The following is a 17,926-nucleotide window of genomic DNA, read 5'->3' as shown; positions in this document are numbered from 1 at the left end:
ATGTATTAGCCATGGTTTTTTTTCCCCTTAGTTTATTAGGCTTCACGTCTGTTAGTTTATTAGGCTTCACGTCAGTTAGTTTATTAGGCTTCACGTCCGTTTGACTACACGAGGCTACTTAAGGTCCCAGTCCACCTCTACACTAAGCAATAAGAGTATTTTAATTTCTAAAATCAGGAAGAATATAATCTCTTTTATGGCTGATATACATAATGTCGGTGTTTGTGCCATTGTTCTTTCCTGTATATTTCTTCCGTTAGGTTTTCTGTATTATCCTTTGTTTCTCATTGTTTTCCTTGACTGTTTTTATAACATTATTTTTCCCTGTCTGTACGTCACTCCCTTGTATGTATATACAGCGCCTGACAGTCAAAAAAAAAAAAAAAGTACTTTTTAATGCTTTGTGTAAAATTATATTGAACTGCGTGAAGGGATTCGAGTCAATTAAAGGAATTTGAACCTGTAATTAAAGGGCAGAATGATTTATTGGGGGTTCAGAATCATTGATATTTTGGTCACTACTCATGGAATTGTACAGCTCGTAAATAAATGACGCTCTTAAAACAGAAATTAAAAAAAAAAAAAACGCACCACGTTCGAGATCTTCCGGGGTAATGTGAAGATAAGATTTGTTTAAATTTTTAACCTGGAGGGTTAGCCACCCAGGATAACGCACGAAAGTCAGTGCTTCATCCAGGACTCTGTTTTATTTCCATTGTGGTCCTTCAGTCTTGTTCCCCAGGATGCGACCCACACCAGTTGACTAACTCCCAGGTACCTGGTCTCAGACCGGGCCGCGGGGACGTTGACCCCCGAAACCCTCTCCAAACTCTCGAAACTCTTCAAAGATATATCAAAGGTACCTGCTTATTGCTAGGTGACCAGTGGCAGCAGGTATAAGGAAACATGGCCAACATTTCCACCCGTGTCGGGGATTGAACCACGTAGTAAGTGGTTCGTTCGTCAGTCCCGGCCCGGGTCTTGTCCAGTTGGTGACCTGCCATTGCTCCCCCCCCCCCCGAGTGAGGGGGTGTCTTAGTTCTCAGTGGGAAGAGATGTTTATGCCTCTTCATCTGGGCACCACTTCCCCCACCCCTCACGGGGCTCGAAGGGCGTGGCAGCTTCGATGGAGTAGCAGACATGTCCTGAGGTGCTATGGCAAGCACCACAGGATCTTTCTGGAGCCATACCCCAGCTTTAGACACAGTATGACCGCTGGGGAAGCTTGGGGTACCCACTTGCTGTGTGACGTGTCACAGTGTACCCAGTGTGAGGCGAGAGCGTTACCAACCAAACCAAGGGTCTACCTACAGAAATTTGGAAACAAGTGTACGGATGAAAAAGTAACATTTTATAAAAAAAATTAGAACACGTTGTATTATATATGTTCTACGTAACATTAGCTACAATATAAAAATTACAGTATGTATTTGCATCTTTTTCAATATCAGATAATTTTCCATTATCATCCTCAGTTTTACAGTATTGTACTCAACCTTTATAATATACCTTGGCACTTACAATATGTATTAGAAATAACATGTATACTGTATTGTTAGTGGTTAACACATTAAACATGTGCACCCAACTCATGCGTCATCTGTACTTTCCTAATTATACTCGCCTAATTGTGCTTGCAGGGGTCGAGACTCAGCTCCTGGCCCCGCCTCTTCACTGAAAGCTTTGTCATACCTCGTCTTAAAGCTATGTACGGTTCCTGCCTCCACTACCTCACTTGCTAGACTATTCCACTTCCTGACAACTCTATGACTGAAGAAATACTTTCCAACGTCCCTGTGACTCGTCTGAGTCTTCAGCTTCCAATTGTGACCCCTTCTTTCAGTGTCCCCTCTCTGGAACATCCTGTCTCTGTCCACATTATCTATTCCACACAGTATTTTGTATGTCTTTATCATGTCTCCCCTGACCCTCCTGTCCTCCAGTATCGTCAGGCTGATTTCCCTCAACCCTTCTTCGTAGGACATTTCCCTTAGCTCTAGAACTAACCTTGTTGCTAACCTTTGCACTTTTTCTAATTTCTTGACGTGCTTGATCAAGTGTGGTTTCCAAACAGGTGCTACATACTCCAGTATGGGCCTGACGTACACGGTGTACAGTGTCTTGAACGATTCCTTACTAAGGTATCGGAACGCTATTCTCAGGTTTGCCAGGCACCCATATGCTGCAGCAGTTATCTGGTTGATGTGTGCTTCCGGAGATGTGCTCGGTGTTATGCTCACCCCAAGATCTTTCTCCTTGAGTGAGGTTTGCAGTTTTTGTCCACCCAGCCTATACTCTGCAGTCTTCTTTGCCCTTCCCCGGTCTTCATGACTTTGCATTTGGCAGGGTTGAATTCAAGAAGCCAGTTGCTGGACCACGTGTCCAGCCTGTCCAGGTCTCTTTGTAATCCTGCCTGATCCTCATCTGAAGGAGTCAGGATGTGACTCATCCTACATGTAAATTTTTTTACGATCATTATTATTATTATTATTATTATTATTATTATTATTATACTATTATTAATAATATTCAGTTTTAGGGACTTCAGCACATTAATCCTTTATTTTAATTTTTTATAACACTATCCATAATCCAGCAAAAAAGTAGTTATTTCTTGGGCTAAGGTTACTGCCTATTACTCGGTAGAACTCGGGTATAAGTTTAAATCTTACAGTAAATACAACTTGTGTACGCCACGGAATAAATATTTCTAAGGCGTATTGTTGTTTTGGGGGATATTAGTGAAAATAGTGTATTAATTCTGGTTGCTGAACGCATCTGAGCCAACAATCATCCCTTAATTAATATTGAGTCACGCATCTGGCCAATAGCGGAAGTTAAGTTATATTGAGCTAGGTTAGGTGGAGTTCATTAAGTTTGGGTACGTTTTTCACCATTTGCAAAACAAAATGCTCTCTCAACTGCCAAACCAACATAACGTTTTACGGTTCAGACTATAATGGCAGAAATCAGCTGAGTAGTGATCGTAAACTATCACTACATGTATATATATTCTGGGCCGATGAACATGCACGACTTTCCAGCTCAGCGAGTTACAGTTTACTACTACAACCACCTGAGCACTGTCTCCCGAGTGTAATATACGTATATAAATTACCTTCTACGTCATAATTTGCAGACTTTAGTGGACAGGTCGAACGTCTGTTATAACTAAACAATGTAGGTAGGACTACAAATGATCATTATTTCTTGAATGGGTTATGTTTTATTAAAAGTTAATGATGGGTTACTTTAGGTTAGGTTGAGTTAGTTTGGGTTAGATAAGGTTACACTTTAGAATAGGTTACACTGTATTTACTAGAATAGGTTACACTATGTTAGGTTGCTTGTGTACAGTATATATAACATTTAGAAAAGTCCTAATTTTTGACTGTAAATTAACAAACCCATTTTTTTTTCCACTTTGCGTCGAATGCAACTATCTATACTCCACAAACCAGTCAGTGTTACACACTTTCAATTAAACAATATATTTGCAAAACTCGACAAAGTCCCTAAACTCAATATTTACTTTATTAATTTGTTTATTTATTATTATTTTCATGTGAAGCACTGAACCTGGATGGGTCACACAGTTTCTGTGGAGTGAGAGGTACTGTAATCAGATCTAATCTAATGAATGGGAGGGTTGCTCTAATTTCTTAGATCAAGAGTCATTCTGTGGTAGCATCAATCCCTTTCCCACACTGTCAGTTGAAAGGTGTAAATTCTCATTTTATAAGATGTTTCTTTAATGTGTGCAATCAGTACCACTTACCTCCCTCAGCAATCTTGGCAATGACCTTCAAATGTTTAGAGCTCTGTGGTATCCAAGTTATTTTGGTGTCAAGTAATAGATGTGGTATGTGGTTTGGTTTCTCTTACAGCTGATATTCCTTTTATTACATAATTCTTTTCTCCAAAATTTACAAATAACCCACACTTGGAAAGGAAACTTTCAGCATTTATTTTTTTCAAATATTTAATAATTGTCATTTTCTTAACAAGCAAATCAGCTGGGGAAAACTAAATAATAGTTATTTTAATTTTTTTTAACTTATCATTAACCTAAATTATAATAAACTTTGGAACAGTATATGTGTATTATAATTACGATTATAGAAAAAGTCTAACCCCAAAGAGGGCCTGGGGAATGGAAAGTAATCACATTTAATCTTCACAGGTAAGGAAGATGGTAGCACTAATTCCTCGCATCAAGATCCTGTCATAAACAATCAGGTATCCCCTCGTAAAGGGTGTGGAATGGGAGTTAATCAGGTTTGATGGAATTTGTAATGAGATTATTATTATTATTATAATCAAGGGGGAAGCACTAAACCCGGAGGAGTATACAGCGCCTGGGGGGGGGGGGATGTGGAAGGCATTCAGGCTTAATTTGGGGAACTGGAGTACAGACCCAATTCCCTAAATCAAGAGCCCCTCACCAACATCAAGGAACCTTCCTTGAGGGGTTTGTAATGAGAGAGAGTAGCTTCAGTTCCTTAGATTAAGGATCTTTCACCAGAATCCAATCATACCCTGCAGATTAACCCAGTTTATGCAAATGGGAGGGTAACACCCCGGCATCCAACTCATCATCTGTTCAAATGCTCATCATATAATTTGCAGTGATCATTCAACTCATCTTCTGTGTTTAAATGTATATTATGTGATGTATGTTGTCATGTTTTCAATTATCCAATTGATGTGTGTAATTTTCCCCAATGTTTTTAATTATCATCTAATTCATCTTGCATGTTTAAATGCTCATTCATAATGCATGTTTTCATGTTTTCAGTGATCCTGGTAACGGGCGTGAGTGGCTACCTGGGCTCCCACGTGGCTAAGCTGCTGCTAGAGGAAGGCTACAGAGTTAGAGGAACCGTCCGCAGCTTGGAAAATGAAGCCAAGCTTGAACCCCTGAAGAACCTCGTGCCAGATGCCAAGTTTCCTCTGGAGCTGGTGGCAGCTGACCTCACCAAGGATGAAGGATGGGACAAGTGAGTGTAGGCTGATGTAAGGTTCGCTGTTTGAACACATGCTGCGTTGTGTTGGTGGAAGGTAAATCTCATATTCTAGTTTGGTAGCAGACTGAGGCTAAAAATATCCAGTGAAGGTAAAAGGTATAATGACACCAGCAGTATGGATTAAAGGACACAATTGCGTGCACTGCCTAACATCTTCGTAACTCCAAATTATACAAGAAAACGAGAAAATGCAATGTTTATAGTGGAAAATGCAAATTACTAGTGGTCAAGTAAAGGCATAGGGTCATTTAATTACTGTGTCCTGTATTAGCTGAAAAGAAGTATATAGCAGTATCATGTGTACTAGAGTTGATGAAATGTAGTAGTTGCCAGTCCTTTATTTTATGGTGTTGGAAATAGCAATTATGAATCCTTGTATACTATAGTGCCTGTGCCTGTTGTATTCTTTGTGGACTATTTCTGTGTTGTTCCAGTGCATGAGATGGCTGTTTTTAGGCCTCCATCAAGACTGATGAACTGAACACATCAACTCCAAACTGAGGGACTGATTACCTCAAGCTTGTTTTCACTTTCCTACTTTCTCTGCATTAACCTGAAGAAGCCACTGGCTGGCAAAACATTTCCAGAATAAAGTGACCCAAATGTTGCACAAGTTTTTTAAACTATTCAAATTAAAGATGTGTGAACGGTACCTGCAATCTCCGATGAATTACCTGGAGTTTACATGGAGAGAGTTCCGGGGGTCAACGCCCCCGCGGCCCGGTCTGTGACCAGGCCTCCTGGTGGATCAGAGCCTGATCAACCAGGCTGTTACTGCTGGCTGCACGCAAACCAACGTACGAGCCACAGCCCGGCTGGTCAGGAACCGACTTTAGGTGCTTGTCCAGTGCCAGCTTGAAGACTGCGAGGGGTCTGTTGGTAATCCCCCTTATGTATGCTGGGAGGCAGTTGAACAGTCTCAGGCCCCTGACACTTATTGTATGGTCTCTTAACGTGTTAGTGACACCCCTGCTTTTCATTGGGGGGATGTTGCATCGTCTGCCAAGTCTTTTGCTTTCATAGTGAGTGATTTTCGTGTGCAAGTTCGGTACTAGTCCCTCTAGGATTTTCCAGGTGTATATAATCATGTATCTCTCCCACCTGCGTTCCAGGGAATACAGGTTTAGGAACCTCAAGCGCTCCCAGTAATTGAGGTGTTTTATCTCCGTTATGCGCGCCGTGAAGGTTCTCTGTACATTTTCTAGGTCAGCAATTTCACCTGCCTTGAAAGGTGCTGTTAGTGTGCAGCAATTTTCCAGCCTAGATAGGACAAGTGACCTGAAGAGTGTCATCATGGGCTTGGCCTCCCTAGTTTTGAAGGTTCTCATTATCCATCCTGTCATTTTTCTAGCAGATGCGATTGATACAATGTTATGGTCCTTGAAGGTGAGATCCTCCGACATGATCACTCCCAGGTCTTTGACGTTGGTGTTTCGCTCTATTTTGTGGCCAGAATTTGATAAGGATAGTGAAATTTAGAAAAATCTGTTCTATAAAAAAGCATTCTTCTTCAAGAAACTTACTGCTGCAAGTATAGGGAGCATGTAGGAAGAAACTTGTGATAATTCCACATTTAGTCTTAAGTGTTGTGATGCAAGTAGAAATAGAGAAGGTCGTGTTGATTGGTAGGTTTATGGTAGAGTTTAAAATGTTCATAATCAGATTGGCAGAGAAGAACATCAAGGAAAGGTTGAGTGCCATCATTGGACAGAGGGTCCAGCCTTGTTGAGCTTGTGTTGGAGTGCAAGGACATTGAATCGTTTAGGAGTTATGATGAATACATGTATGTTGTCAGCATTTTGGAGCCAGGTGACCGAGGAGGGAAGAATAGTGGAAAAACCTCTTGGCTTCAAGATGTTCAATACATATATAGGTTTGCTAGAATGGCACTTAATGGTGAACTCATAGGTAGACTAAAAGTCTGCTAAAAGGAAGTATTTTCTAAAGCAAAACAGTTAAAACCAACACATAGTTCAATGAAATATACAGAGATTAACAGATTCAATCTGTTAACCTTAGATTTCTGCTTGCCATGACCTCTCAAGTCCTTTTCACATTCTATATGTTCAAGTTCTATGTTATTTAGTGCCAAGGTTATTTATATTTTTGAGAATTAGGCCTTTGCATTTATCTACACTGACCTGGGTCATCAACGAATTTACCCATGCCACTGTTTATTCTGTTGTCAAGGTCACTTAGGTAAATTGTGACCAATAAGGGGGTCCCATTCTGATTTTACCCCATTAATATTGGCATACTCTTTCTTAGCTTTTTGTCACCCATGCCTCTCTCCATGAGAGAACATTTTCCCTTGCAGGGTTGTGTAAATTCTTGGTGGCATGTATGTTTAATTTTTATTTGATTACTGTATTTATTTCTGTTAAATACTGTAATGAACATACAACATGGTGTGTTTCAAAGAGTCCACTTTGCTTCTTGGCATTCTTGTTGCTTTCCAGTGGCAGGATTTGATTTTTTTTTTTTAAATTTTGTATTAGGGAGCTAAAATGACTTCATGAAACTATCTCTGTTGAGAAATAATGTGTAGGGATATCAAAGGACACCTTCCTGATTTTGCTTTACTCAAAAAGGGCACTCCCTAAGTTACAAACATCTGCCCTGTGAAGGGGACACTTAGGAACAGACATACTGTATATTAGGCTATGTTTTGCTCACCTAGAGCTTCATCAGTTTAGTGAACTGTGTTGATAACGTTCATGGTGAGTGAAACATATTCTAATAAAATTTCCTAACACTGCATATACAGTAGAAACCCCCTTATCTGTGAATTCAGTTTCTGCGGTTTTATTTATCCACGGTTTACCGTGGCCCAAAAATAACCCTTAATTTTGCTTAAAAATGGCCCCAAAACACAAAAGTGGTGATGCTGGAAATTCCTCAAAGTTTAAGAGAAGCCATGAAGTGCTTCCCATCATTGAAAATGTGCTAATTCTTGACTTATTGTGTATAGTTTATCAATTAAACTTCATTATAGTTATGTATGTAAACAAGAACAATTATAGAGTTTGCTACTATCTCTGGTTTCATATATCCACGGAGGTCTTGGATCGTATCCCCTGGGGTTATGGGGGGACTTCTGTATAAGTTGTTTTTTGTTTACATGCAGGGGTGTCACTAGCACGTTAAGAGACCATACAATAAGTGTCAGGGGCCCGAGACTGTTCAACTGCCTCCCAGCACACATAAGGGGGATTACCAACAGACCCCTGGCAGTCTTCAAGCTGGCACTGGACAAGCACCTAAAGTCAGTTCCGGATCAGCTGGGCTGTGGCTCGTACGTTGGTTTGCGTGCAGCCAGCAGCAACAGCCTGGTTGATCAGGCTCTGATACACCAGGAGGCCTGGTCACAGACCGGGCCGTGGGGGCGTTGACCCCCGGAACTCTCTCCAGGTAAACTCCAGGTAATACCTATGATAAAATTTAATTGATAAATTACGTACAGTAAGACATTACCAGCATTAAATAATAATAAAATACACAGTACATTATATTTCACGAATGGAAGATTCATTCTTACCGTACATTTTAGTGGCCTCAGCATATGATTATTTCTTGTTGTGTTAAGTTGAGAAATATCACTTTTTAACTGATGGGAAGCACTTCATGGCTGCTTTTCTTAGGCTTTGGAGAACTGCCACCATCACTACTTTTGTGCTTTGTGACCATTATTTAGCAAAATTAAGGCTTGTTTTTAGGCCACAGTAAACAGTGGATAACTGAAACAGCAAAAAGTGAATCAGCAGATACATGGGATCTACTGTCCTGTATGTCTGTTTTATACATACAATGTACATATGTCCGTGGTGAGCAAGAATGGCTCATACGTTGCTGTAAGTTCTGGATAACTTCACCTGGAAGTATATTACTAGCAGCATTGCACATTTAGCTATTTTAAGTCTTATTGGTATACAGTGGACCTTCGGTTTTCTTGATTAATCTGTTCCAGAGAGTCTTACGAAATGTGAAATTAACGAAAACTGAAACCATTTTCCCCATAAGAAATAATGAAAATCCAATTAATCCATTTCAGACACCCAGAAGTATTAACAAAATTTTTTTTTTAGCTTAACTATAGATTTACATGCAGAAAAGAATGACAAGTAAATATAAAGCACTAATAAAATGTATAAATGAACATTTAACATCACACTTACCTTTATTGAAGACTCTTGTTGGTGTATGGCAGATAGGGCGGAGGGGAGAGGGAGGCGAGTTTATTGTTGGAGACAGGACAGTGTGCTTCAATATGACACTAATATCAACTCTGCGGCTTATTTATCTATCACAATTCATCTAATAGGACATAATAAACAATATTAATAACATAGAAACATGACAAATACTCTAGAATTAATAAAATATGTCATTACATATGTCACAAGTGGTGTGAGAGCATAAGCCGTACATAGTGGTGGTGGAGGCGGCAGCAGAGGTGGCAGTGTTGTCAGTAGCCCTATATAACTCTAACAACATTGGAGGAGTTAGGTTCATGTTGTCCTTTTTCTATCGATTATTCGCTACACTGTTAATGCTACACTTTTTTGCTGGCTGGCGCTGTAGCCTTTATCAACTCATGCTGCTTTAGTATCGTACTTATCATAGAATCACTGAAGAAGGCACATTCTCCCCTCTCTCTTCCTCCTCCACTTTGGTACTTTACTACGATTTCTTTCTTTAATTCTATCGTTTTCCTTTCTTTACCAAAAGACTGGCACTAGGAGCTTTCTTAGGGCCCATAGTGGCTTATTTAGCAGTCACACACAATAGACAAGTGCCAGAATCAATGGATTATTATGAAATCTTTCCTTTGACCTCCCAGGATAATGTTCATTCACCGACAAACAACGCAACACTTTCCTCAGAATGTGTGTGGGGGGGGGAGGCTTCGTGTGCGCAGAGACCCTCAGACACGTACCATACCAACAATGAAAACTGAGGAAAGCAATGAAAATGGAGGCAACATTTTGGCGACAGTAGTCGGCAAAAACTGAAATCAACGAAACAGAGATCGACGAAAATGGAGGGTCCACTGTACTGTATATACCATGTGTGATACAAGGACACACAGTAGCTACTCTCGTAATTTCCAAGTGGAGCTTTTTTTATTATTTAACACTGCCAGTTTCCCACCAAGGCAGGGTGACCCAAAAAAAGAAGAAACACTTTCATCGTTAATCACTCCATCACTGGCTTGCCAGAGGTGTACCTACATGACAGTTATAAACTGCAGTATCAACACTCCTTCAGAGTGCAGTTACTGTACTTCCCACCTCCAGGACTCAAGTCCAGCTTGCCAGTTTCCCTGAATCCCTTCATGGTTGTTACCAAGCTCACACTCCAACAGCACATCGTCATAAAAACCATTTGTTCCCACTCGCTCCTATCTAACATGCTCACACATGCTTGCTTGAAGTCCAAGCCCCTCGCACACAAAACCTCATTAACCCCCATCCCTCCATCCTTTCCTAGGCCAACCCCTACCCTACCTTCCTTTCACTACAGATATATACACTCTCCAAGTCATTCTATTTCATTCTATCTTCTAAATGTCTGAACCACCTCAACAACCCCTCCTCAGCCCGTTTAGTAACCCTGTACCTCTTCCTAATTTCCAAACTACAGATTCTTCAGACATGACATCTTCACTGCTTCCAGCCTTCTCCTTGTTGCAACATTCACCACCCATGCTTCACACCCATATAAGAGTGTTAGTATGACTATCCTCTCATGCATTCTCCTCTTTGGATAACCTAAATTTTTGTTATCCTCATCACCTTACTCTTTCCTATGTTCACTTTCAATTTCCTTCTTTTACATACCCTACCAAACTCATCCACCAACTTCTGCAACTTCTCTTCAGAATCTCCCAAAAACACAGTGTCTTCAGCAAAAAGAAACTGTGACAACTCCCACTTTGTGTTAGATTATCTTTTAATCTCACACCTCTTGGCAACACCCAAGCATTCACATCTCTTACAACCCTATTTACCTGGAGTTTACCTGGAGAGAGTTCCGGGGGTCAACGCCCCCGCGGCCCGGTCTGTGACCAGGCCTCCTGGTGGATCAGAGCCTGATCAACCAGGCTGTTGCTGCTGGCTGCACGCAAACCAGTGTACGAGCCACAGCCTGGCTGGTCAGGAACCGACTTTAGGTGCTTGTCCAGTGCCAGCTTGAAGACTGCCAGGCGTCTGTTGGTAATCCCCCTTATGTATGCTGGGAGGCAGTTGAACAGTCTCGGGCCCCTGACACTTATTGTATGGTCTCTTAACGTGCTAGTGACACCCCTGCTTTTCATTGGGGGGATGTTGCATCGTCTGCCAAGTCTTGCTTTCGTAGTGAGTGATTTTCATGTGCAAGTTCAGTACTAGTCCCTCTAGGATTTTCCAGGTGTATATAATCATGTATCTCTCCCACCTGCATTCCAGGGAATGCAGTTTTAGGAACTTCAAGCGCTCCCAATAATTGAGGTGTTTTATCTCCGTTATGCATGCCATGAAGGTTCTCTGTACATTTTCTAGGTCAGCAATTTCACCTGCCTTGAAAGGTGCTGTTAGTGTGCAGCAATATTCCAGCCTAGATAGAACAAGTGACCTGAAGAGTGTCATCATGGGCTTGGCCTCCCTAGTTTTGAAGGTTCTCATTATCCATCCTGTCATTTTTCTAGCAGATGCGATTGATACAATGTTATGGTTCTTGAAGGTGAGATCCTCCGACATGATCACTCCCAGGTCTTTGACGTTGGTGTTTCGCTCTATTTTGTGGCCAGAATTTGTTTTGTACTCTGATGAAGATTTAATTTCCTCGTGTTTATCATATCTGAGTAATTGAAATTTCTCATCGTTGAACTTCATATTGTTTTCTGCAGCCCACTGAAAGATTCGGTTGATGTCCGCCTGGAGCCTTGCAGTGTCTGCAATGGAAGACACTCTCATGCAGATTCGGGTGTCATCTGCAAAGGAAGACACAGTGCTGTGGCTGACATCCTTGTCTATGTCGGATATGAGGATGAGGAACAAGATGGGAGCGAGTACTGTGCCTTGTGGAACAGAGCTTTTCACCGTAGCTGCCTCGGACTTTACTCTGTTGACGACTACTCTCTGTGTTCTGTTAGTGAGGAAATTATAGATCCATCGACCGACTTTTCCTGTTATTCCTTTAGCACGCATTTTGTGCGCTATTACGCCATGGTCACACTTGTCGAAGGCTTTTGCAAAGTCTGTATATATTACATCTGCATTCTTTTTATCTTCTAGTGCATTTAGGACCTTGTCTTAGTGATCCAATAGTTGAGACAGACAGGAGCGACCTGTTCTAAACCCATGTTGCCCTGGGTTGTGTAACTGATGGGTTTCTAGATGGGTGGTGATCTTGCTTCTTAGGACCCTTTCAAAGATTTTTATGATATGGGATGTTAGTGCTATCGGTCTGTAGTTCTTCGCTGTTGCTTTACTGCCCCCTTTGTGGAGTGGGGCTATGTCTGTTGTTTTTAGTAACTGTGGGACGACCCCCGTGTCCATGCTCCCTCTCCATAGGATGGAAAAGGCTCGTGATAGGGGCTTCTTGCAGTTCTTGATGAACACGGAGTTCCATGAGTCTGGCCCTGGGGCAGAGTGCATGGGCATGTCATTTATCGCATGTTTGAAGTCATTTGGCGTCAGGATAACATCGGATAGGCTTGTGTTAACAAAATTTTGTGGCTCTCTCATAAAAAATTCATTTTGATCTTCGACTCTCAGTCTGGTTAGCGGCTTGCTAAAAACTGAGTCATATTGGGACTTGAGTAGCTCACTCATTTCCTTGCTGTCATCTGTGTAGGACCCATCTTGTTTAAGTAGGGGCCCAATACTGGACGTTGTTCTCGACTTTGATTTGGCATAGGAGAAGAAATACTTTGGGTTTCTTTCGATTTCATTTATGGCTTTTAGTTCTACCCACGATTCCTGACTCCTATAAGATTCCTTTAGCTTGAGTTCGATGCTTGCTATTTCTCTGACCAGTGTCTCCCTACGCATTTCAGATATATTGACCTCTTTTAGCCGCTCTGTTATTCTTTTCCGTTGCCTGTAAAGGGAGCGCCTGTCTCTTTCTATTTTACATCTACTCCTCCTTTTTCTTAGAGGAATAAGCCTTGTGCATACATCGAGTGCCACCAAGTTAATCTGTTCTAGGCATAAGTTGGGGTCTGTGTTGCTTAGTATATCTTCCCAGCTTATATCGGTTAGGACTTGGTTTACTTGGTCCCACTTTATGTTTTTGTTATTGAAGTTGAATTTGGTGAATGCTCCCTCGTGACTAGTCTCATTATGTCGGTCTGGGGCTCCACGCATACATGTCTGAACCTCAACTATGTTGTGATCAAGTATATTGTTTTTGATATGGTGACATTTCTTATCAGATCATCATTGTTAGTGAAGATGAGGTCTAGTGTATTCTCCAGTCTAGTAGACTCTATTATTTGCTGGTTTAAATTGAATTTTGTGCAGAGATTTAAAAGCTCGTGTGAGTGTGAGTTTTCATCAGAGCTGCCTCCTGGTGTTAGTACTGCAACAATATTATTTGCTATATTCCTCCATTTTAGGTGCCTTAAGTTGAAATCCCCCAGGAGCAAGATGTTGGGTGCAGGAGCTGGAAGATTTTCCAGACAGTGGTCAATTTTTAACAGCTGTTCCTGGAATTGCTGGGATGTTGCATCCGGAGGCTTGTAGACTACCACAATGACTAGGTTTTGGTTCTCGACCTTTACTGCTAAAACTTCCACTACATCATTTGAGGCATTTAGCAGTTCTGTGCAAACAAGTGACTCTGCAATGTACAGGCCAACCCCCCCCCCCCCTTTTGCCTGTTCACTCTGTCACATCTGTATAGGTTGTAACCTGGGATCCATATTTCGTTGTCCAAGTGATCCTTTATGTGGGTCTCAGTGAAAGCCGCGAACATTGCCTTTGCCTCTGCAAGCAGTCCACGGATGAAAGGTATTTTGTTGTTTGTTGCTGGCTTTAGACCTTGTATATTTGCAAAGAAGAATGTCATCGGACTGGTGGTATTGTTGGTACTGGGGGGGATTTTTTTTCCGGCATTAGTATCTGTATCTGTTGGTTTGGAGTGGAGGCCATCGACTGTGGTTCCACTCCAGGAATGACTGAATTTGGTGTACGATTTCTGCCATTTCCTGCCAGTTTTTTTTCCTTCCTGGCACTAAAATACCTCTCCCTCTTGAGTGGCTGTAGCTACCCAGGTTTTCCCATGGCCTGGATGTTTTGTATCTTTTTGTACCCTTTAGATGGTGTGCCTGGCAATTTAAGTTATAGCACAGTCTTTCCTGTACTGAAGAGGTACACATTTCAGGGTGAAAAAGCTTACAGGAAGGGAGTTTGCATTTTCCTGTTGTCATATGGGCATGGCATTTTCTAGGGTGGTCATAGTTGCATGTCTCGTCTGTTTTTCCAGATTTCCCATGTCTGCAGATACCAAGTGCATAGTATGTGCACAGGCTTGGTTTCCATTTGCCTTGGGTTTCTGTGACTGTATTCCCTGTTGGTGCATGTTTCCCTGTCTTATTCCTATCCTCCCTAGCACCAACAATGGAGCTCCCACCAGTTATTTTTGGTAATATATCCTCACTATTGCTAGTGGAGTCCTCTTGTTTGCTATTTCCTGTGTAAATATATTGAAAACCATGGTGATATCACACATCCCTGTCTAAGGCCTACTTTTACTGGGAATTACTCTCCCACCTTCCTACACACTCTAACCTGAGCCTCACTATCCTCATAAAAACTCTTCACTGCTTTCAGTAGCCTACCTCCTATTCAATACATCTGCCACATTGCCCCCTTCCCCATCATACACAGTATTATTAATGCTCTAATACTGTATATGCTAAATATACATGTATACAGTAACTATCTTTTTATGCTGGTGCTTAGCCTACTAATATTTAAATCTTGTTATATGTTAATAGCTTATAGCCAGATAAATATACCTATCCATGGCTTGTCTGTGTGCCTTGTGGCATTGTTACTGATTTCTCAGTTTACTTCACTGGTTCTCACTCAGTGAGAGCAATTAAGTCATTTGAGGGAGTTCAAGTCTCTCAGATATTGTAGCATTACCCATCCCCTAGGATGCGACCCACAACAGTTGACTAACAGCATCACCATCAGCAACTGCTGAAGAATTCACAGATCAACTAAGGAAGATAGGTAGCTATGTGGATAGGCTAGAAAATCCCACACCAAATATTTTACTCCTTGGAGATTTTAATTTCCCTCATGTAAATGGAAGATGGCACAACACAATGTTATACCAGAAATATCTCCAGTAGCACCCTGGCTCAGCAGGCACATACCAGGAAACTAATGAGGCTTTGTGAAAAGTACCCTTTAAACCAACAGATAACTGATCCAACTAGAAATGAAAGTACCCTGGATTTGATTTTCACAAACAATGAGGAACTAATCAGAAACATAACAGTTACAAAACAATATACTCTGATCACAAAATCATAGATATTCAAACGAATATTAACTCAGGGTTAGGGAACTGAGAAACTAATACATGTATTAGAGATGGGATGTTCAGTAAGCTTAATTTTAACAACCATAGAATTGACTGGGAAAAAATAAACCAAGAGCTATCAAACATATCCTGGGAAGCAGACATGAGCACCCTAAATCCCCACCAGTGCCTAGAGAAGCTGAATACAGAAGCATACAAGGTATGTACGAAGCACGTACCATTGAGGAAACCCAGAAGGAGATCAGATATAGAGAGAGAGTAGAAGATGGTACAGAAGAAAACAGGTTACTGAATTGCTTAAAAACACAAATGTGCTTCAGCAGAGGAAAGATAGGCTTAGACAAGAGATCATGGAACTAGATTATTATTATTATAATCATTGGGGAGCACTAAACCCGTAGGATTATACAGCTCATTGAACTAGAGCAAAAACTTAGGACATCATACCTAACAGAGGAAGTACAAAGGGCAATACAGGATATTGAAAGAAACCCAGAATATTTCTATTCCTGTGCAAAATCCAAGCTAAGAACTATCTGTAGAATTAGACCACTACTGATGATGAACAGGAAATGAGTGAAATCCTAAAAGAACAGTATCAGTCGGTGTTCAGCAACCCACTATATGACAGCAAGGTAGAAAATGCAGAAATATTTTTCACTTCAGAAGAAGGCCACGCAGACCAACTAACTGACATTAGTACAAATCCCATAGATTTCGAAAAAGAAATGGACAACATGCCCTCTCACTCAGCACCTGGACCAGATTCATGGAATGCTCTATTTATAAAGAAGTGTAAAGTACCATTAGCACAAGCACTCAGCATTCTTTGGAGAAAGAGCTTAGATCTAGGTGAAATACTGGAGGCCTTAGAGAGTGCAGACATAGCTCTTTTGCATAAGGGAGGTAGTAGAGCACAAGCTAAAAATTACAGACCAGTAGCCATAACTTCTCACATCATAAAAATCTTTGAAAGAGTGATGAGATGGCAGATTATAAATTTCATGGACGAGCACAACCAGCATAGTAAAGTAAAGTAAAGTAAAGTTTATTTCTTTGTAAAGGTTACAGTATGTAATTACAATTTTGATATGCTAGGTACAAAGATAGCCGCTATCATGCTGAGGCATTTCAAACCAGCATGGATTTAGAGCAGGACAATCATGCCTGTCACAGTTGTTGAACCATTGTGACAGAATTACGCAGGCATTAGAAGACAACCAAAATGCAGATGTGATTTACACAGATTTTGTGACGGCGTTTAACAGTTGCAATCATGGAGTGATAGCGCACAAAATGAGGTCCATGGGCATTACGGGGAAGGTAGGCAGATGGATTTTCCAGTTCCTAACACACACAACACAAAAAGTAGTAGTGAACAGAGCAAGATCTAGCATCAGCGAGGTCAAAAGCTTAGTGCCCCAAGGCACTGTCCTGGCACCTCAGCTGTTTCTCATCCTCATAGCAGATATAGATAAAAACACCCAGCAGACTTTTGTATCATCATTTGTAGATGACACTAAAATAAGCATGAAAGTCACTACAGTAGAGGACACTGTAAAGGTACAGGAAGACATAAGCAGGGTTTTCCAGTGGGCAGTGGAGAACAACATGACATTCAATGGTGATAAGTTCCAGCTTCTTAGGTATGGAAAGAATGAAGAACTCAAAGAGAACACTGTATACAAAACTCAAGAGGGTCACCAAACAGAACGTAAGGAACATGTAAAAGACCTGGGAATAATTATGTCAGCTGACCTTTCTTTTAAAGACCATAACAAGACAAAGATCATGACAGCCAGGAAGATGATGGGGTGGGTACTGAGAACTTTCAAAACAAAGGAAATAATGCCAATGGTGACACTCTTCAAATCACTAGTGCTCCCTCACTTAGAATATTGCTCAGTGCTGACACCCCCATTCAAAGCAGAATTTCTGAAATACCGGAGCTGGAACAAATACAGAGATTGTTTACAGCTCACATTGAGCCAGTAAAGCACCTAAACTACTGGGAACACCTTCAAGTCTTGAACATGTACTCATTGAAGCGGAGGAGAGATACGCGATAATATATATGTACCTGGAAAGTACTCGAGGGCCTGGTCCCAAATCTGCACACTGCCATAACAGCGTACTGGAATGAGAGATATGGGAGGAAGTGTAAAATAAACCCAGTGAGGAGCAGGAGTGTAGTGGGGACAATAAGGGAACACTGTATCAACATCCAGGGTCCCAGACTATTCAACATCTTACCAGAAGATATTAGAAACACAGCTGGGACAAGTATAGAAGCCTTCAAGAGGAAACTGGACAAGTATCTTCACCAGGTGCCAGGTCAACCAGGCTGTGATGGATATGTG

General features: G+C 41.2%; 1 protein-coding gene across 5 annotated transcripts in view; it reads left to right on the top strand.

The window, feature by feature from the left end:
- The window catches only part of LOC138852624 (uncharacterized), a 356,307-nt gene that overhangs the window by 314,241 nt on the left and 24,140 nt on the right, over positions 1 to 17,926 (top strand). For all 5 annotated transcript variants that reach the window (XM_070084400.1, XM_070084399.1, XM_070084397.1 and 2 more), the window contains exon 2: positions 4,799 to 5,000. In XM_070084400.1, the coding sequence (XP_069940501.1) occupies positions 4,799 to 5,000 (202 nt within the window). The remainder of the gene's footprint in view (positions 1 to 4,798; positions 5,001 to 17,926) is intronic.

Source organism: Cherax quadricarinatus, chromosome 13 (genome assembly GCF_038502225.1).
Source record: "Cherax quadricarinatus isolate ZL_2023a chromosome 13, ASM3850222v1, whole genome shotgun sequence".
Taxonomy (NCBI): domain Eukaryota; kingdom Metazoa; phylum Arthropoda; class Malacostraca; order Decapoda; family Parastacidae; genus Cherax; species Cherax quadricarinatus.
This window is presented reverse-complemented; position numbering and strand designations above follow the sequence as displayed.